The 23,570-nt window shown below is 35.3% G+C and overlaps 1 protein-coding gene across 4 annotated transcripts in view; it reads left to right on the forward strand.

Annotated features, from left to right (window-relative positions):
• LOC120779722 (uncharacterized membrane protein DDB_G0293934) overlaps window positions 1-23,570 on the forward strand; it is a 188,094-nt gene that overhangs the window by 158,173 nt on the left and 6,351 nt on the right. For all 4 annotated transcript variants that reach the window (XM_040112088.1, XM_040112089.1, XM_040112087.1 and 1 more), the window contains 4 exons: window positions 18,706-18,791; window positions 18,877-19,084; window positions 19,369-19,464; window positions 22,898-23,506. In XM_040112088.1, coding sequence (XP_039968022.1) covers window positions 18,706-18,791; window positions 18,877-19,084; window positions 19,369-19,464; window positions 22,898-23,506 — 999 coding nt within the window. The remainder of the gene's footprint in view (window positions 1-18,705; window positions 18,792-18,876; window positions 19,085-19,368; window positions 19,465-22,897; window positions 23,507-23,570) is intronic.

The raw sequence follows: 23,570 nt of genomic DNA on the forward strand, positions 1-23,570 counted from the left end.
ATGTCCAAATGAGTTTAGTGCTCCACAAAATGCTAGAATGAAATGGATAATGTTGCAATTTAATAAACCATTTGATTTAATACTAGGTATGGATTGGATAGTAAAGAATGTAAACAGTATACTAGATGTAGAAAATTTCGAAATTAAATTAGGTAATAATATACGTCTTCCTTTTTTATCAAAAATAATGCAAAATTATGGAGAAGTTATGGAAATTAGTGAAGACCAAACTATAGATTTAAGTCACTTGAATAACCAAGAAAAACAAGTAATTAATAAACTTTTGAAAAAATTTAGTAAATTAATATATAGAGAAGGTGATAGTTTAACTAATACAAATTCAATTGGTAATGAAATAAGGACTATTAGTAATCAACAAATTAACTCAAGAGTTTATAGATTACCACCAAAACACGAAGAGGAAGTTAGAAAACAAATTAATGATATGGAAAAACAAGGGATCATAAGGAAGAGCAGAAGCAAGTACAGCTCTCCTATTATAGTTGTACCAAAAAAGAAAGATAAGTCTGGTATTCAAAAGTATAGAATTGTAGTGGATTATAGGAGGCTAAATCAACTTACTATTGATGATAAGTATCCTTTGCCTAACATCGACAGTATTTTAGATAAATTAGGTAAAGCGCAATACTTCAGCACCTTGGATTTAGCAAAGGGTTACCACCAGATATTAATGGCAGAAAAGGATATTGAGAAAACAGCATTTGTAGCACCATCTGGATTGTATGAGTATGTTAGAATGCCATTTGGACTCAAAAACGCCCCTGCGACGTTTCAGAGATTAATTAATGAAGTTCTGAGAGAATATATTAATAAAATCTGTGTGGTATACCTGGATGACATCCTTATATTTTCCACCTCTCTAGAAGAGCATGAAATATCCTTACAGAAAATTTGTTCCAAATTACAAGAGCATAATTTAAAAATCCGACCCGAAAAGTGTAGTTTTCTTCAAAAAGAAACTCCTTTTTTAGGTCATATTTTAACGGCAAATGAAATAAAACCAAATCCAAACAAAATCGAAATAATACAAAACTTACAGATTCCAAAAACTGAAAAGCAATTAAAAGGATTTCTAGGTATAACGGGTTATTACCGTAAATTTATTAAGGATTATTCAAACATTGCGTATCCAATGATAAAGTATTTGAAAAAGGATTATAAAATTAATATAAATGAGCCGCAATATACATATATCAAGTTTTGAGAATCTTAAAGCATTAATATCTTCTCATCCTACTTTAAAATATCCTGAATATGACAAGGAATTTGTTATTACAACTGATGCTAGTGATCATGCGATTGGGGCAGTTTTATCCCAACAAGGACATCCGGTATGTTACATATCCAGGACCCTTAATAATCATGAACAAAATTATAGTACAATGGATAAGGAATTCCTTGCAATTATTTATGCTGTTACTTACCTCAGGCCATATATATATGGAAAAAAAATTCGCATTGTTACAGACCATTGTCCTATAAAATATCTTAATAATAAATATAAAGGCAAAGAATGTTCCCCTCGTCATCAACGATGGCTTTTAAAGCTACAAAAATTTAATTACGAAATTGAGTATGTAAATGGCAAAGAAAATAAGGTGGCAGACTTTCTAAGTCGTTTAGAAAATTCTCCAAAAATAAACGAAAATAATTCTAATGAATCGAATTTCGAAATGTCAGAAACTATTCATTCAGCAGAAGAAGAGCTTTTAGAGCATATTATTATAAAAGAGGAAATAGTAAATAAATACAAAATTCAAATAATATTAACATTTAGTCCTTCATTTGAAGTAAAAGTAGTGCATAAAAGAAAAATAATTCAAATAAATCCACGTGAAAATGAAACAATCATTAGAAATATTTTGAAGAATAATATTAAAATTGGTAGAATAGGATTTTTTTCTGAAGTATCAGATAAATATTATCATAAAATACAACAAATATTAATTTCTATGCTTTCACATGATAATAAAATCAATTTTGTTAAATGTACCCAAAGAGTAACTGAAATAGAAAATGAAGAAATACTTAACAAACAAATAGCCTTATACCATAACAATGAGTCTATGCACAGTGGTATCAATGAGACATATCATACGTTAGAAAACAAAATTTATTTTCCAAAAGAACAAATACAACTTATTATTAATAATTGCGAAAAATGTCAACAAGTTAAATATTCAAGAAAACCGATTAGACCTCTATTTCATTTTACTGAAACGGCAACAAAAAAAATCAAATTATCCATATAGATACATATATTCCATTTTAAAAAGTTATCGTTTGTTACGTTTATTGATAAGCTTACAAAATTCCCTTCAGCTTAAACCATTACTGATCATTTTTAATATGAAAAACCTACATATCTTTTACCTTCAATTCACTTACACCAATATCATTTAAATATTAGATAAGTTAAGCTATTTACATATGGATATAATTTTCAAATTGTTCTTTATTTTAAGCTTAATCGAAAATAAAAATACATGAATTAATACATAATCCAAATAGTTAGTAAACTTAGCTTAAAAAATATATATAAATAAATGAAAGGAATATGGGGTAGTTCTTTAAGCAGCCCTGGGGGAGTTATATGTACATACATGTACATACATATATGTATATATATATATATGTACAAATAATAATTTACAAACTTACTTATCATATACTTACATATAATTACTTAAATATAAACATACATATATGTACATGCACAGCTAGACGAAAACCAATAACTTGTAAACAAATGTTAAACATGTAATACAAAATAATGCAACAACAAACAATGAAGACAACATGTGCAGCAACAATGCTGTGATAAAATAACATTAATCGGTGATCAGGACAACCGCCGAATCACCTGACAAATGTCTGTAGCTAATGTTGTTGTTGTCATAGCAGTAATGATCAAACCAAAGAGCGACCGTTAAATGGTCCGATTAAGCAAACAACAAATTGTACGGATAGCGGATATAAAATATTTGTTTACTCACTACTATAAATAGGCTAAGCAGTTAAAAATAATTTAAATTTAAGTTTCGGATGTTAATGAATAAAGTCATATTATTCTGACTCGCAGTTCGTGGACTTATTTTTCTTTAACTCGCCCGTTTTTTTTATACTCTCGCAACAAAGTTGCTATGGAGAGTGTTAAAGTTTTGTTCACATAACGGTTGTTTGTAAGTCCTAAAACTAAAAGAGTCAGATATACGGTTATATATACCAAAGTGATCAGGGTGACGAGTAGAGTTGAAATCCGGATGTCTGTCTGTCCATCCGTCCGCCCGTGCAAGCTGTAACTTGAGTAAAAATCGAGATATCATAATGAAACTTGGTACACGTATTTCTTGGCTCCATAAGAAGGTTAAGTTCGAAGATGGGCAAAATCGCCCCACTGCCACGCCCACAAAATGGAAACCGAAAACCTATAAAGTGTCATAACTAAGCCATAAATAAAGATATTAAAGTGAAATTTGGCACAAAGAATCGCATTAGGGAGGGGCATATTTGGACGTAATTTTTTTGGAAAAGTGGGCGTGGCCTTGCCCCCTACTAAGTTTTTTGTACGTATCTCGGAAACTACTATAGCTATGTCAACCAAACTCTATAGGGTCGTTTCCTTCAGGCATTTTCATATACAGTTGAAAAATGGAAGAAATCGGATAATAACCACGCCCACCTCCCATACAAATGTTATGTTGAAAATCACTAAAAGTGCGTTAACCGACTAATAAAAAACGTCAGAAACACTAAATTTTACGGAAGAAATTGCAGAAGGAAGCTGCACCCAGGCTTTTTTTAAAAATTGAAAATGGGCGTGGCGTCGCCCACTTATGGACCAAAAACCATATCTCAGGAATTACTAGACCGATTTCAATGAGATTCGGTACATAATATTTTCTTGACATCCTGATGACACGTACGAAATATGGGTGAAATCGGTTCACAACCCCGCCTTCTTCCAATATAAAGCTCCTTGCAACCTGTTGCTACAGAGTATTATAGTCTTGTTCACCCAACGATTAACACTAAAAACTAAGCGAGATAGATATATATTATATATATGTATATTAATGATCAGGATGACGAGAAAAGTTCGAAATCCGAGTGATTTTCTGTCTGTCCGTTCAAGCTGTAACTTGAGTAACTCGAAACCTGGTATGCTGGTTTCTTATTACAAAAAATATTTGAGTTCGTAGATGGGCATAATCGAACCACTGCCACGCCCACATATTATCATTAACCGAAAGCCTATAAAGTGCCGTAACTAAGCACAAAATTAAAATATAAAATATAGTATAGGCTACCTGTGGGCAGAACAGTTTGAAAGATTGGTCGTGGACCGCCCTCTAATAACTTTAATGTACATATCTCCTAAGCTGCTAAAGCTACAATAGCCAAATTCGCTAGGCGCAAATGTTATAAGATCTCATACCCACAGTAGGAAAATGGAAATCGGAAGATAATCCCGCTCACTTCTCATATAACGGTGAGGTTAAAACCTACTAAAAGCGCAATAAATCAATAACTAGTTACGCCAGAAACGTTAAAACGCGATGGTATGAAAGGGGTTTGTTGGCACCGCCCAGCTTTTTGGTGAAATCACATGTCTCGGGATCAGACCAACTGATTCCGACTAAAGCAAAAAGTATTTCATATTTTACAAATTTTTAGTGATAATGAAGATATATCAAAAAAATTAAAGATCCGACATAAAAAATATTTAGGCACACATATGCAAAATATTGTTTTGAATCCGATTTTTTCAATTTGAATATTTTGTTAAACCTCCGTTGGCCTGAATAACTGTTTATAGAAGTTATATTTGCTCATTCTGTACGTATGGCCTCTTTAAGTGAATCCTTCGATGTTATATGGTGAGTCCGTTCAAATATGAGTGCTTACCCATTTTATTATGAAAACGAGATTTCTCACACCAGATACTGTAATGCACCTCCAAATCATTATGTAACCGTCGCCATATTTCACAGTCTTAATTATATTATTTTCCTTGTGTTTAAATGAGTTAAGCATCCACCTCCTCGACTCGGTAAAACTAGCGCATCCTAATGTGACAGCTTAATTCACCACAGCTGAAGACATTACAACACACCACACTCGTACGCAACCCAACTCACAAAAGGAATGGACAGCCGGAAAGCTATCCTATTCGTCAGCTGCAGTTCGCCCATCAACATTCGCCGTACACAAATTCGATTCCCCACTGCGCCGCTTAAACATTATATTGGTTTTTTAAACAATTCGACACACACCTTTCGCACGTCAACTTTCGATCATCACATTCGCATATATGTACATCGCCGAGTCGATATCTACACTAACTTGCTTCAATCAACACCGATCCTGTGCGGTTTGGAAAAACTTTTTGATACGTCAGTGGGCGCAAGTGTCACACCACCTTACCAGTTGATACCTTTTTTAGGTAAAACGCTTCTACGTCACTTTGGATCACCAGCGATCCCACACGTATTTATTCTAATCTATAATTAAGTTTACCATTCAGTGTAACTAAAAATTGTTTTAAAAATAAATTATCATTTACATATTTCCATTTGTTAAAAGAAATGTTTTTACTATTAACATCAAACGCGAGCGTAAGTGACTCCAGGAAAACTCAAATGCAATAGTGTTGGCTTCCCTCTACGTTGGGCACCCAATTAATCACCTGGAGCTCTTTGTTTCGTTTGCGTAAAATTTTTTGCGCACCATCGGAACCAATTACTAAATTTTGATTCGTCATTAAATATTACCTTATTCCAGAAATATTCCGTCTGATTAGCATTAAGTTTGGCGAACTTCAGCCTCTTTTTTTATTTTTTTTATTTTGAGTCACTGCAGCTATACATCTCGTTCCTGATATGGCGTGATTTTTTGGGAGTACAGATCTGTTCTCACGCTCTAAATTTCCGTTGTTTATGTAGTGTTTTATAATATTTCGCATACTTGAATACCAGGTTGTTCAATAAGTTTTGTCGTTTGATAAGAAAACCACAAACTTATGACTCAATATGCACTTTAGTATTCAGTATAATCTCCCTGAACATTAATACACTTGATCCAACGATCCTCCAATCTGTGGATCCCATCGCTGAAGAGAGAATCCGGAAGATCTGCAAAATACGCTTCAACAGCCGTAATGACCGCTTCATTTGATGAAAAACGCTTGCCACGTATAAAGTTTTTGAGTTCTGGAAACAAATGGATGCCGCTGGGGGCCAAATCTGATGAATATGGTGGGTGCTTCAACATTTTGAATTTCAATTCACGGATTTTAGCCATTGTCGAAATGACCTTGTGACACAGTGCATTGTCCTGATGAAAAAGAATTTTTTTCTTCTGCAAACCTGTGTTTTTCACGAATGTTTTCCTTCAACTGGTCCAAAAGTTTGCAATAATATTCACAAACAAAATTCCTCTCACATCCCAAAAAACTGATGTCATAACCTTCTTGGCCGATTTCGTTTCGAAGCCGAACAACCAGGTTCACTCTTTAGTCTTTTTTTTTGATTCAGGATCATGGCAATAGACCCAAATCTCTTCCATAGTGGTGAATCGACGCACAAAATCTACTTTGTCCTTTTGATAAAGCTGCAAATGTTGCTGAGAAAGTCGCAATCGGATGTGTTTTTGTTCCATTGTTAGCGAATGCGGCACAGCTTTCTAAAACCCAAAATTTCACTTAAAATATGGCTCACACTACCTAGTGAGATGTGTAGAGCCTCTACTAAATCCCTCTGAGTCAACCGACGATCTTCCAAAACCATATCCTGTATTTTGGCTATGATTTCTGTTGTTGATGCGCTTTTTGGACGTCTTTCACGTGGATCGTCAATAGTTCAGCTACCAATCCTTCTACTGTTCTAATTGCAGGTGAACAATCATTATACACTTTTAACATTCGGTCGTGAATCTCTTTTGGTGCTACACCTTCCAAAAATAAGAATTTTATCACTACACGATATTCAATTTTTTCCATTGTAAAAAAATATTGTGACACGGGGACACTAAATGACTTGTAAGAATGAATTGACAGATTGAAATGAAACATCACATATTTTCATATGAGGAGTGTGCCAACAAAACAAAAAAAGTGTTGGGCTAGTAGCAACGCCTTCTCTTACTAATAATAGTTTTACGGACATTAATCGAAATTTCTTTACGACCGGCCATTTTGCTCACTCTATAACTAGTTCAATTTTTGCACTGATATAAAACGATTGAAAATGTAACAACTATAAATAATTATGAGTAACAAGCCGAATAGAGCAAACAATGGGACTCATCTGTCAAAACGATATAACGTCATTTTGAAATTAGCAAGGTTAAATGGCTTTTGGTAAGTTCCTACTAAATGGCATATTTTCCTTGGAGCACGGCGGTCCCCAAAGCATTAAAATTTAAGAAATTTCATTGTTATAGTTCATTCTAACTTAAATTATTATAATGTACTTATCAAATACATTATGCACAAACTTACAAGATATCAAATACTGCTAAAAGCATAAAAAGTAAACAAATCTAATTAGACTTTTGCTTTTTTCTTAACTCTATATCCTATTTTACAATAACTATACTTGTATATGCGCATAGCATATACGGACATATTAGGTTGTCAAGGTTGTTAGGTTCGCCCTTTTTGTCTTTTGAATTTCGCGGCTATGTATAAAGCGCTACAGAGCTGGTATCTGGCAATACTATACATCATAGAAAGGTCTTGACATAACCTACAAAACGACGCTAGTGATACATGATTAGTTTGAATATTGCGTTCAACAGTTATTGACGTGTAAACATGGAGTTCAATGTCGTCGAAACTCGCGCTATTTTAAAGTTTTCCTTCGTTAAAGGCAAACCCGCTAGAGAAACATTGCGTGAGATTAATGATGTTTTGGGGTTGGTACTCTATCACTTCGATCTGCGGAGGAATGGTTTCGACGATTCAGAGCGAGTGAAAACGACACCATGGATAAGCCAGCCGGCAGAAGACCTGTGGCGACGAATACCGATCAAATCAGGGAAAACATAGAGTTAGACCGACATGTGGCATCATTGGAACGAACTCGACCCATTTTTGAAGCGGATGGTGACTGGCGACGAAAAACGGATCACATACGACAATATCAGGCGAAAGTTGAACTAAAAGTGAAAAGTGGCTGTCCGAGTTCTTCGCAAATAAGGAGGGGGGGCTTTTACAAGGGGGTATTATAAAGTTGCCGTCTAGATGGAAACAGACTATCGCATGAAACGGCGCATATTTCAACTAAATCCTAACGTTATAATTGAACATTGAATAAAAAGCAAAAAAGCGGAGATATTTGACAACCTATTATGATGAAACATAGGAGATAATTCAAAAGTAGGTCTTCAATGCACACTGACAATAAGTAAAATAATTGCAACAATCAATTTCGCATGTATTCATAAAAACTCACAAAATTATATATGATTACATATAAACGTATAAAAATATAAGCGAAAGAGCAAACATATGTTTGTAATACTGATGTATATTTCTGATAATCATAATTTTAATTCAATCCTCAGCCTGCTCAAATGGCATGAGCTAGCACTGTTGAAATCCACTCATCGCGTTTTGTTTTTGACAATTCACACACTGGTCCGCAATTGAACCTTCTCTATATTTCTTTCTGTCGACATAATCTTTTCTTTAACGATTTAAATTTTTCCCCATTATTTCCTTCATGTTTCTGTCATATTTCGTATTTTTGCCAATTGAATCGCGCAATTTCAAGAAATGGCATATCAAAGTCTGAGAACTTTCCAGTTTTTAGGCAATTTCCCTAGAAAATCGAACTGGTGATAAGGCTTATAGCGGAATTCTGTAAGCAGTCTCTAGTCACTATTTTGGACATTTTGAGGCAAGGTCTCAATTTGTGACTAGTTACTTTTCACAACACAGTCTCTAGTCTTCAGTCACAAAATATTGTCTCAAATTGTTGACTTCATATTTAGCAGCTCACAAAACTAAAAAGAGCTCTTGATTGCAATTTTGAATATACTGACTAGAGATCATGTATGTAGATATTAAGCGATTGACGATTTTTTATATTTTGTAAGCAACTCATTTACTACAGTGGCCATATAAAGGAGCGCAAGTTTGGTGTGGGATTCGTGGTGGGAGAGAGACTCCGTCGCCGGGTACTATCATTCACTCCGGTGGATGAACGTCTAGCCACAATCCGCATCAAGGCGAAGTTCTTCAACATATCGCTGATTTGCGCCCACGCCCAAACGGAAGAGAAGGATGATGTGACCAAAGATGTCTTCTATGAGCGCTTAGAGCGCACCTATGAGAGCTGCCCCGCTTGAAAATTGCTTCCACTGAAACCACACTATTAAGACCACCAAAGAACGAATAAGTATGGCAATTGCTTGAAAAGCATTTTCAGCCAATTACACTGTGGAACATTTTTGGAATTATTGTCTGGGGGGTGAGAAATTCAAAGTCAGGGTGATGGTACTAGGTCAGTATAGTAAAACCCTCAAAGGGTTTGGCGTTCGTATGTGTCAGTTTTTTTTATGACCTTTTAAATTTTTTCCTTATCTTGATGCTTTTTCGCTTAGTTGTAACATTTTGGCAAAAACGTAGTTTAACATAATTCGCGAACCACTACTATCTATTTTTCCAATCCATTAGACGGTTGTAGCAGCTTTTACACACTATATTTGGTACCCGATTTTCGTTCACTATAACATAAGAAAAAATTTAAAAGGTCATAAAAACAAATGACACATACGAACGCCAAACCCTTTGAGGGTTTTACTATACTGACCTAGTACCATCACCCTGACTTGGAATTTCTCACCCCCCAGACAATAATTCCAAAAATGTTCCACAGTATAATTGGCTGAAAATGCTTTTCAAGCAATCGCCATACTTATTCGTTCTTTGGTGGTCTTAATTGTGTGGTTTCAGTGAAAGCAATTTTGTTTACATTCGTCAATGAACAGTTATGTTGGTGTTATTGCTAACTCCCCCTTTTCTTATATCCGTGCCGATTCATTAAACATTTATTTTGTTTGATTGTACGAGTATAAAAACTTTTTCATGATTTTAAACTCGTTCTTTTCTGATTTTTTCTTAAAAATATGAAATAATCTATATATTGTGCAAATTATTGTTATGATATAATGATGATGATGATATTATGATACTCAATATTTCTTTATTTATTGGATCTGCTTTTTTAAGCCTAACAATAAGTTATAAAATCTTAAATCTATTTCAAAACTAAACAAACTCAAGTAATTGATTGAAATGTTTGGTGATACGTTGCTCTTTAGTAGGCAGGCATATCTCTTCTTTTTAGTCGTGTTTGATCGCGAGAATGAACTAAAGTATTAGCCAATGGGTTTGGGTGCTCTCGGAGTTTTCAAGGTGCGTTCCAAAGTAAACAGGAGAATTTCATGACATATCATCGATTAGAAGTGAAGTTATTGCGTTTTAAGTGTCAGTATGTTTGTGTTATCGGTGCGAAAATGAGCCAACATTAAATTTTGTTTTAAAATTGGTAAAACTTTTACTGATTTTTCAATTGATGAAACAAGTTTATGGCGATGAATGCCTATCCCGTAGCAGAGTGTACGAGTGGTTTCAACGTTTTCCAAGTGGTCGTGAGGACATAAATGACGATCAACATGTGGAAATTCCACCGAAACTGTGCGTGAATTCATGAAAAATCAGCCGAAATCAAGATTGAAATTCATGGAAATGAAATTGAACATCTCCGAAACATCGCTTTATCGCGTTTTGGTTTACGAAAGGTGTGTGCACGGTTTGTTCCGCACAAATTGCTCAGAATCCAACATTCCAAGACGCTTCTGACCGATTATTTGACCAAAAATCATATTTTAACCATTAACCCCTTCCCGTATTCACCTGATATGGCACCGTGCGTATTCTTCCTTTTCGGAAAAATGCATTTGCCCATGAAAGGAAAGCGTTATGCAGACGTAGAGGCCATTCAAAAGGCTTGCACCGGCATACTGGCGGCCATACCGGCCAACGAGCTAAAACACTCGTACGACATACTTTTGGACCGTGCAAAAAGCTGTATTGAAGCAGAAGGAGACTATTTTGAATAAAATAAATTGATTTTGCCACCTTTTGTTCTGTTTCTTTTTTTTAAAGTCCTGTTTACATTGGAGCGCGTGTAGATATATACTTGTATTTCATTCTGCTGTCCTCTACTTCTCTTTTTATCATAGGAATACCAAAATGTTTATTGAAATTTTCATTACGCATGTACCAAAGCGAACACGTGATTGAAGCATTTTATTGTCTAGACTAAGTTTAGAATTTTTATAACAGCCAATTTAAATTTGCATCTCTAATCTTCACGTAAGTTATTTTACTAGAGATATGTTTTCTCTTCCTGAGCCTTCTATCTAGGTGAACACCAAGGTAAGTTACTTCATTCGTTTGGGGTAGTAAAATTTTGTTCATTTTTAAATTAAAAATTATGACAAATATTTTTTTTATGGAAGGTTTTTCTGTATACATATATATTTTGTAATTAATTTATTAATTTAGAATGTAAATAATGAAGAAATAGTTTTTTTCAAGACGCAAAAATACGCACACATTATATCCAAATAATCAGATTGTGTATATTTGTGTGTCTTTTTGCGTCCTTGAAATAAACTATTTCTTCATTATATGTATATTAGGGTGTGTCATTCTGAGGCAACCTTTTTTTTCAACTGAAAAACAGGCTAAAAACTTTCGAAAATGTGAAAAAAGTCACTCAAAAGATGAGCTCTTAATATTAATATTAAGAAGTGCCTCTTTCAAACTTTCTGTTTTCCATATAAATAACATGGAAAAAAATTATTTTACGAGAAAACTCGATTCTCGAGTAGAATCGGAATCGATTTTACCATCCCTACTGGCAGCCATCGCGTGCACATATAATAACCTCAGCTCAATAACCACCACCAAAAAAATTAATTTTTTTCCATGTTATTTATATGGAAAACAGAAAATTTGAAAGAGGCACCTCCTTATATTAATATTAAGAGCTCATCTTTTGACTGACTTTCTTTTGCACATTTTCGAAAGTTTTTAGCCTGTTTTTCAGGGGAAAAAAAGGTTGACTCAGAATGACACACCCTAATGTACATACATATATGTATGTCCATGTAGTAGGATAAGTTGGTTGTATGTAAAATGTCGCTGTATAGTGACTATAATTGTAAAATGCCTTTTCTGAAAGTTCTTATCTTACGAATTTCTTCTTCTGTGAATTAATTAGTTTGCGTTTTATATTATCCTTATGGATAATTATGTTATTCATTTTAATTTTATTTCCTAGATCTTCTTAAACAACTTGTTATTTATATCTTGCTTGCAATTTATTTCTTTATCCTATAATTTTTTCATATACTACTTGTTTAGTATTAAAGTATTTTTCTTTTCTATTTTGATTAGTGTTTGCAGCATTTTTGCACGTGCAATTTTCGAAACTTCTAGAATGTCTTCATGAGATACTTTGTTTTGAAATATATCAAATAGTTTCATTTTGGTAATATACGTAGATAATACTGTTGTGATTCTCGAAACATAATTGTAAATAACTGTGTCTTGGGTCGCAATAATATAAAATGATACTTCTTTGTATTAGTGATTTAAATTGCGAAGTGATAAAACTTGGTTCAATGTCCAAGGTTAGCCGCTTAGCCTCAGCGCCCTTTTACAAGGGTTATGATACTTTTTCACGTAGGTTTAATTTATTTTCTATGTTTTTAAAAATTAAAAATTTAGAATCGGCAATGACACAAATTATAAATTAGAGTTTTTCAGGGTAAAAAATGTCTAGATGCAACTTTTCTCAATTCTTGATATAGGAGCTTGCTGTATTAGTATTTTAGAAGAATGTTTGTCGTATTTGTTTTTGTTACAAATTTTACGATTTCTGCAATATTCTTTGAGTTTTTAACACATGTAGTGACAATAGTATATTGTACGATATACATATTTGTTTAATATTTCCATCATAAGTACTGTGTGCTCTAGGTGTAGATGTGCAGCTCTTTGAAATTTTCGTTTCATAAGAATGTGATGAAAACATGATTCCAAATTTATAGTCGAGAAATATTTTTACTTTCCTAAATTGGAGAGAATTCTGCTGGCATCAGGATACCTGTGAGGTATTGTTTACGCATTTAGTTATCTATGGTTAATAACTAATCAGTGTTTGTAGGTGCCATCAGGATTTTAACCTTTGTTTTGAAATTACTCGTATTATATCGCATTGCAACATCAACGACGGTATAATCAGAATTTTTTTTCGCCTTGATTTAGGTTATTTGCTTTGAGCTACCGAAAGTTATTTGTAATTTCGATAAAATATGAAAAGCGATTTTGCCTTCAAATTGCTTAACTCAAGCCCTTAGGATTTGGCAAAGTAAGGTAAGTCAGTTAGTCCATAAGAAAACATTATGTCAGATAACCCTTTAGATGTTTACTACTACCTGCTTTATTACCATGTATCATAATCGTTTTGTTAATAAGTAGAAAATTATTTTTTATTAACTAATCAATAATAGTCTAATAAATTGAGTGATCCTCCCTTAGGCTTAACTAAGAAAAAGGCAACTAAAATCACCTTACTCTATTGGCTCTTCCTATGGTGCAGGGCACATCCCGTGTTTCTGATAAAGGTCATCAGTACGAAAAGTTTTATCAGTTGCACCCAGAAACCTTCGATCGATTGTTGCTATTATTTTCTTATATAGAGTCTTACAATCACATAGAATATGTTTAATTGTCTCCTCCTCTACTACCTCCAAACAGCTTCTACAATACGTAGATAGATCATACGGCGTTCCTAGTCTACTGGGAAGTCTGCTTATTAGACCTGTTATGTACTCCTACTAGAGCAGGCCCGTCCAACATAATTTTGTGAAGGGCCAGGTCTAGCATTTTCATAACCGTAGCGGGCAAAAAAAAAAATAAAATGACCTTCAGTTTTGGTATATTTATTTATTTATAAAAAGCAACATCATATAAATCTTAATATATTATTATTAATGTAACTATGGCCTTAGCATATAAAGATATTCTTATTCTTAAAATCTAATTAATGAGATGTCTGAAATGTTTTCTGTTTGCACAGCGCATCTATGTGAGCTGGAGTTTTAGAAGTGGCTATGCGCAAAATGCCTTTAAGATGGCTACCTAATAAAGATGATCTGGTTTTTGATTTGTTAAATTTCAAAATTCAATTAAGTTTGGAAGACAATTATTATATGCTGTTTTTAGATGAGAGCTGCTTTGCAATTCTATTAAATCCAGCTGTAAACTCTGCTCAGCGCCTTCAATTTCAACATCAAATGGATTTTGAAACACTTTCATGCAGGGAGTTTGTGATTTGAAGTCTGCGAATCTGTCGTCAAACTCGTTCCTTAATCTTTGTAACATCAACACGTACTTGTCAAAGACCAAGGTATCTTGCTTTCTTGTAGATAAGGTCTCCCAATGAATCAACTGCTTTTGTTCCAGCTGCTTTTCCAACAATAAAAGCTTTTTGTGAAAGCTAGAACGTGTTCGTATAACTGTGTGCATAGTTGGTCTTTCCCTTGTAGTTTTAAGTTAAGATCAGAAAGATATTTAGTTATATCAACCAGGAAAGCCAGATCAGCCAACCACTCCTCATCAGTAAGGAAAGTAATTTCTTGGTCTTTGTTGACAAGAAAAATCTTTAAGTCGTCCAGCAGAGAATAGAATCGTTTTAGTGTGGCTGCTCTGCTGAGCCAGCGAACGCGACTGAAGTATACAATGTCTTCGTGATCTGAACCGACATCAGCCAGAAAAGCCTGGAACTGTCTGTGGTTAAGCCCTCTTGCGCGTATAAAACTAGCTGTCTGCACTACTTTATCCATCACGTGTTTCAGGCCTATACAACTGGGATGCCCAAAGACTATAAGAGATGGCGGGCCGGATGAAGGGCCTATGCGGGCCGGATGGTGGCCCGGGGGCCGTATGTTGGACAGGCCTGTACTAGAGCTATTATATCATCATTCCTTTTAAATTTTAATAGAAGATATGTGCGGCCCATATTCCATTCACGATTGTCGAGTTAATCAGGGTTTGTTTCCACCGAGGCTCGGCTATGTTTATAACACGTTTGTCTATTAAATATCTGCAGGTAGCTAGAGGTATATACGAGAGTAACCTCTTTTTTGGAGTCTAATTATAGGTTGGTGCCCAGTTTATCTGCTTCACAGTTTCCAGGGATACCATTATGCCCTACAACACATTGCAGGTTTATCGTAAAATATAATGTTTTATCTATTAAAAAATCTAGGCATTCTTTCACTAAGTTTGAGGAAACCGTAAATGACTTTAGTGATGTCAAAGCCGCCTGGTTGTATGTATACATAAATATATCCCTTGTTGTAAGCTCACTTCTTGTCAGAACAATAAGGCTTTCTTTAATTGAAGACAGTGGTCTAGTTGGCGGAAGCCAGCAGCATAAAGCCATACAAACAATATTAAGGACTGATTTTAGAATAAACTGCTTAGGAATACTTAGTAAAAAATACTAGCTCAGTCTTCCAAGTTCCTCAAGTCTTCATGTTCAGTTTGAGGGTTAGAGAGGGTATTCGAGAATTTACCTCTAACGGAAAGTGCCACTTTATCAGAGTAGGCCACACACCCCTTCTTTTTTAAATCCACCAACATTTTGTTCATGGTAAGAATCCAGAGAAGTGGAGATAGCATGCCATATTGGGGTGTACCCCGTCGCACAGATTTATTAACCTGCATGCAGCGATTGTGCTATTATTTGCCCAAGTCGAGACGCTTCCTCCGCATTCTCGATATCATTACATACAGATTTCCACTAATTTATTTTTGCTTTCCTTACTTCTTTTATATGTTTATGGCCTTAAGACGCTGTAATAGCTATCCCACTACTCTTCTCCTTGGGACAGTTTGGCTAAATTGAATTGCTTCAAGCCCCTCTAATGCTTGCCGGCAAGAATCTGTTAACTGGTTAACAAGGATATCCAGTTCCTATTTTTTCTGGTTGGAATGGCGGAATTCTAGGATTTTTTTTTTTTTTTTTGCTCTTGCAGGTACATTTGGCAGTTAATTTTTCTGTCATACCTTGACTTTTCTACCCTGCTTTTGGATCACCGTTATATTGAATGCATATTTGAAGACCATATGCATTCAATATAACGGTGATCCAAAAGGAAGTGTTCGTCGGGAACTCTCCATTGGATTAACTTATTTCTTAATTCTTCCAACTTAAGTGCAAATTCTAATACATCTTGGCGGTTTCTTGTTATAAATGTTAATACATTGGATCCGCAATACAAAATTACTCGAAAGGTAGTTAAAGAGAAACTCACCCCTTTCGTTGATATCCGTGCTACCCCATAAAATGTGGTGTACATTGGAGTCACATCCAGGCATAATCAAGAACCTAGATGCTTCGCTGTCAAGTATCTGCTCGTTAATCAGTCCTTGTTCATATGGCATAAAGCATGACACCAGCCGGTATTCGCTACTACCCATCTCTCAGCTTATTGTTATATTTTCTTGAATACTATACCTATGTACATATGTAGCATGTAAACTTTAAATTCACCTCCCCCTTTGTGAAACCATAGTAAATCTCCATGCCACTTTTCCTGAGCGGTTCTATAGATCTTTTTGTTAACGATAACATAATCTACATTGTGGCTCATCTCATCTCCACACCAAATTCCGCTGCGGGGTCTTCGACGGCCTTGACAAATCTCCATCTCTCAGTTGGCTAATTTTGATGGCAGGCTCTTGCCCTTTTTCGGGATGGGATATCCTTCCTGTTTATCGTTACTAGCATGACGGTGGCGGACCTAAACTGCTTTGTAGCACTTTCAGCGCCATATTCGTCACTAGCAAACGCTGCTCTCTTCTGGGGACAACTAGCTTCCTTCGGACTCCTTTAAATTAGTGGTTTGGTTATTACTTTGGCTCATATTCGGACCCACGAGTGTAGAGCAAAGGTATGTCCTCTTGCGGATAGTCCCCGCTGCGCAAGTAAGGTTGTCTATAATTGAGTTCGCCAAAACTGGACTGGGCTACTAAAGAGCCTCCCGGCAGATTAATGATCGATACCGATCGCATGTACCTCCTACCATAGAAAGGCTCCGCATCTGGATGCTGTGCTATTGACGAGCAATGAACGCCCAGGTCGGACGCCTGACATTAGCTATAAACCTCACTACTACAACAGGGGCGAACTATTGATTGCCCGTCCCTGCCTACTTCGTGCAAGCGTGGCATCTATTACCAATCGGCACCCTTGGGGAGAATTCAGCAGGGGATTTTTGCCGACCAACAATTTACTTAAATCTTAAAAAATGTTTGTAATATAAATACCCTTAAACTTAATGTAAAAAAATCACACAATTTTGTTTTCTATGTACTGAGTCTGTGCTGATCTCTTAGTTGAGTGGTTATCGGTCGTTTTTTTTCTACAGGGTTTTTGCAGAAAGTTATAGGACTGAGTCGATTTTAAAAAATTTTTTGAACCAATCGTTACCGCTGCGGAAACCTTGGGATGCCGGCTTTGGTTAGGTAGCTGTTCACAAGAAAGGCGTTGTCGTAGTGTAACTTTCAATCGGCTGCGATGTCATGTCGGACCCGATTTACCCTTCGTTTGAGTCTCTTGAGGACTTCCACGTAAAATTTTGCGTTAACAGTTCGTCCAGGAAGAACAAATTCATGGTGGACGATGCCTTTGATATAAAAAAAAACAATCAGGTCTGGTGCCACCGAAACACACCACTTCTTGCTAAATCAACATCTGGGTAATCCTGCTTTGTCGAGCGTCCCTGTCGTAGATTTACCAAGTTTCACACATAATTTAAACACATACCTTTGCTCTAACGAACACTGCATTTTCGGCTTGCACCACTCACAAAAACACTTCGCGCGAAATTTTTTGTCCTGACTGTCCCGGTGTTCGGAGATAAATGACTATCGGCTCGTTCGTTAGGAACGCCATCTACCGAATACAGTCGGTGCCCGCACGCTCCGAAGTACAGTCGATATAAAAGTGGTCCTATTACTTTCCGCACAAAACTTGTATTAGATGGCTTTCACTTAGATGTTACTGTTTCTATTATTAAGAAACACTTTCAGATGGCTTTAGCTTTCACTTTTTGTGTTTTACACTTCTTTTCAGTATGTTTATCGCTCCCGCAAAAATTTTATATTTAGCAAGCAATCTTCCCAAAAATATATTTTTCAACCAAAAGGCGAGAGAAATAAAACCTATTGGTTTGAGCTCTGAGTTGAGACTGATTCCTTATTTTCCAAGAATTCGTAAGCTTATTGATTAATGTTCACATAAACTAATTGTCCTTCAGGGTATCTAATGTGTAAAAGATTAAAAATGCTTATCAAGCAATCGGCATCCTGTTAAATTTTTTGGAGGTCTCAATATTGTTTTATTTGAAGTGGGTTATATGGAAGCAATCTTATTTACATTCGTCAATGAACAGTTTATTGTTAACTTGTACATATGTAAGCACACGTGTCTTCATGTGTACGCTTTAAAGCTTCAGTTAAAGTTTTCAATGCACCGAATAAATCTCTTTATTACTTCCTTAAACGTAAATACGAACATTTTATACTTGCAGATGAAAGTGGAGATATTAATATGCCTTCAGAGGACGACATAAAGAGGCAAAGAATAGCGTATAGTGGTGACCAAATCTATTCGAATGCAAGTGTTATACAATTCATGCCTATAGTTATTGTTATTGATATGTTTTTCTTTCCTGAATTTAATTTGTGTTTTGGTAAAACAGATTTGGTCTGGGAAATGGTGCATCAAGGATGAGCATAAACTCCTGTCGGAATTAGGTGGTTTGACTACAAATAGTAATACAGCCTATTATGACTCCCACAATAACTTCCCTGCAACAGGAGCCGCCGGAAACGATGCAATGATTTATGACAGTATTACATCAATATCGCAAAATTCGCTATATACACCGTCCCTAGGAGCATCCATTGGTAAGTATAGAACAGAAATATCTCTACAATAAAAGTGTCGAAATACCCTAATCGTTACATCCAAGCATAGTTATCTAACTTTTAATCAATCAAAACTATTAAGTTCCTGTCTAAAACTTTGCAAAATGATAACACTCTAATCCATTCAACGGTTTTTATCATATTTAAATGTAACGTGATGCGAAAACTTAGACTGCAAATAAATTATACGATTTGTTACTATTTTCTATTGATTTTTGCATTCATATAATTTCATTGCTCATTTAATTATAACCTTTTATCAGGCAGTAGTTCGTTAACCCCTCTAGTGCCTATAAATATGTCAGACATGAAACTAAATGCAAGTTCACTTGAAACAAACATATCGTCCTATTACACAGGTAAGCAAAGTGTGATACGTACCATAAATGTAATTTAAATTAGCTAAATCGTAAAAGACAACAAAAATATTATTATGTGATACTTTGTAAATTTGTAAATATCTCGTAGAAATGTGATATAACTGGCACTAGACTATTTCCACGCCCATAGAACAACCTTAATGGAAAAGTATGAAGGAAAAGACGTCATCACCTTGAATGCTACTAAACTCCAATAGGAGCGTAGCTCGGCTTTATCGAAGTAGATGGGCGTATCTCGCATAAAGAATTAAATTCGTTATATTCGTATACAAAGAAAGTTAAAGTAGTAAAACTGATCGATTAGTATACGATAAATAATATGGCTGTAAACGATTCCCAAATTATAATATAGTACTAAATTATATTTTCTCAACTTTGATTTAAATTCTTGAGAAATTTTTAAACTGTCAGATTGACATACTTGTGACAGCACAGCTGTATTAACATTGTTTAATAAATGGCTCCTTTACAAGTAAAAGTACGTTGTATAAAAAAATCAATCTCATCGATAGATAGGTGGTGCTGATCTTCCAGTGTCTTGCAAATCTTTATAAGGATATTACTTCCAGGCTACTTAGCACATAATTTCCCGTCTGTATCATAGCTCTTCCCAAATTATCGTATTGTACTAATACGATTGTACGATTTGCCATTGAGTCGGCGACTGACAGATGCCTTTGATATCAAAAAGTTTTAGATCCGAACTTACCTCGTGCTACTATGAGCATATCGGAAACAAATACTCTTTATCACAATATCGTGGATACAACTGTTTTATTATTGAAGTAACCTTTGCCTACCTATGGAATAGTTACATATTCTCGGATTCTCCATGAGTATATGCCTATTTAAAGCATTCTAAAAGTAAATGATCAGTCGTTAACAGTTTCAAACTTTGAGTTGATAGTGGATTTTTGGTTAACGATCTGATTTCCAATGATGTTTTCGGCCACACCAATCAGCCTTTGGGACGTACGAAGTTTGACAATTAAGTAATGAGACTAATTTTATTGCCGCGCTTGTGGTAAACCTGTGACCTTGAAATTCCCTTTTTCTTTTTTCGGCATCCCTCCCCTCTCCATAGGTATATGTATCATCGCTCTAGCTTATTTAGTTCGCCTGCTGCGTCAAGTTGAGTAGACGTGTGTTTGTAGTGCTCGTCACGAAAATGGAAAAACGAAATCAAGAGCAACGCGTCGGGATAAAATTTTGCTCCAGATTGGGCGAAACAGCTTCAGAAACGTACGCTAAAATTGTAAAAGTGTATGGTGATATTGCTCTTAGACCCCGAAACCAAAGGCCAAAGCCCACATGGTTATCTCCGCGCCCTCCGCCCGAAAAAAGCTTTTTTGATAGCCGAGGAATCGTCCACAAAGAATTCGTTCCAGCGGGGAAAACTGTGAACCAAGTCTACTATTGCCAAGTACTCGAAAGATTGCGAAAACGAGTCAACAGGGTACGCCCAGACAGCGTTTCGTAACTGGATCCTTCATCACGACAACGCACCGTGCCCCACTGCCCTCAGCGTGTCCCAATATTTGGCCTCCTTATTCGCCCGACATCTCACTCTGTGACTTATTTTTTGCTAAAACAAAATCGGCGATCAAAGGAACCCATTTTGAGTCGATTACGAACATCCAGGCGGCCGTCACGAGGGTACTCGCGGATATCCCAGTCCAAGCGTTCCAGAAATGTTACGAAGCATGGAAAACGCGCTGGAATCGCTGTATAGCTGCCAAAGGGGACTATTTTGAAGGGGATGACAGAGTTGTAGAATAATTTCCAAATATACGGTTTTTATGGAATCAGTCTCATTACTTAATTGTTATGCCTCGTATATAGTAAGTCCGTCAAAATATGAGGATTATGCGGCAGAATTTCTTTGACTTTTAATTTGATATGATTTTTAAGGTCCCGAATTGGATATTTCTTAATTCTAAATTACTCTCAATTCAGTATAGTTATATTAAGTATATAACGAATTTAGTTTGGTACGAGCGATGACTTGTTGCTTACAAATACCAAAATATTTTTTTTCACTCAAATATGTTGAACTTGATGTGTTTTTGTGCATAGTTCTTCTACATTATTTTAGAATGAAGAAGACCTCGGCCGAAAAACTATATCTGAGCGAACATGCCAAAAGTGGCACTTGACAAAGAATGTTGTGGTGGATCCCTTGTGACAACCCAAATGGAAAAAAACGGTAATTTGTGGCATCAGAAGGGCGTGTTGTAGGATGAGATTCTAAACCCGATCGAAACCTTTTATGGGGAAGGAAATCTATCGCAATATACGACTAAACGTTATAATGAATTATGAAACGTGAACTTCGGTAGCAGCGAAGCCATAATACCCTTTACAAACACAAAAGTTTCTGTATTCATTCATCATATTGGACTGTTCCCTTAAACAAAAATCTGTGCCAAATTTCATAAAAAAAAAATATTTTCAAACAAGGACATCATTCTGATAGTTCAGTTTGTATGGTTGTTATATGCTATAGCAGTTCGATACCGACGGTGCCAACAATTGAGGTTCTTGTAGGAGAAAAGAACGTGTGCAAAGTTTCAATTCGATATCTCAAAAACTGAGAGATTAGTTCGCGTTTCTTTGTTTATAATCTGTATTGAAATATTCACATCAACAACAGCCATTCGCGAATATATTTTTCTATATACCAGAAGTTCGAAACCTAAATCTGTTATATCTTCTATTTTTGGATTTATTTTAATATAAATTAATTCAATTACAAGTTTTATGTTATTATCAGGTTGAGTAATAGCTAAAACATATACTTATATCCCTCACATGAAAAGATGACATGTAAAGAAATGTACTGGTGTAAGGTGTGTAAGATTCGCACCTCTCACGTAAAAAAATTACATGCAAAAGCTACAACAAATTTTCGAGTTGAATTCGTACAAAAGAGTATGCGGATACCTCACTGAAGAAGTATAACTGCTTTCTTCAACGCTACCAAGTTATACTTTGCATATTTTTCCCAAGTAAAATCGCTCAAATGACAAATTATTCTCAAAAGTAAAAGTTTATTTATTTGCAAAAACAAAGGCTAAATAAACTATGATTGTTCACAGCGCAGGGTTGCACCGCAAGTATAGTTCGCTTCTCTACATACTCTTATATGAAAAGGTGAAAAAATTTCACTTTAATAATAAGAGCTGCATTTGAGTACACACATTCATAATATAAGGATATTATATATATTTTTTATTTTTAGGAAATGCTTATGAATATAGTTTTAATAATGTATACATACATATGTAATACGGATTTTAATGAGAAGAGCTACTCCACAATATCTGTGAACATCTTTTTTGTTTTATTTGTTAAATCTACTTTTATTTCGTATAGATTTTATTTGTTACTTATTTTTATACTGTTCTCATAGCAATAGCCATAGAAAATGGGCACTATGGAACAATAGCACATGTAGATAATACAGTGGGCTCAATGAACAGTGAATCACCATCAATTGGTTCTCATTCTAGTGGTAATGTAGCATTACCATCTGGAATACTACCTAATGCAATTTTAACTGGAAATACTGATATTAACAATGACGATGGAGCACAAGATGATTGTGTAATACCTTCAACAGAAAAAAGATCGGCCATAACCACATCATTATTAAACAGAGGTGAAAGTGCCAAAAATGGGGTTCCCAACATTATCATGACAGAAGTATCCACAATGGCTGTATCGTCTAATACTCTACAACAAAGGCGTTTAGTAAATGTACTTGAAAATCACAATAGAAATGATATAAGTGGTAATGTTACTAGGTCTCCTGATACGCATTCAAATACGAATGAACAAGGTTGTGAACATCATCACCAGCACATTCAACAGCAGGTTCTACAATCCAGTGTAATAAATTCACCTCTTATACTTCTTCAGCCAAGTGCCCAACTAAGAGATACCTCAGGCGGTGATTCCATAAATAATAATCCTGCAGAATATTCCACGATTTTACCAAGTTTTAACCATTATTCGGCAGGCAAGTGCTTCACTTAGTTGAGTCATATATACACCTGTATTTAAGAAAATGTGCTATCCGTTTA

Source organism: Bactrocera tryoni, unplaced genomic scaffold, assembly GCF_016617805.1.
Source record: "Bactrocera tryoni isolate S06 unplaced genomic scaffold, CSIRO_BtryS06_freeze2 scaffold_11, whole genome shotgun sequence".
Lineage (NCBI taxonomy): Eukaryota > Metazoa > Arthropoda > Insecta > Diptera > Tephritidae > Bactrocera > Bactrocera tryoni.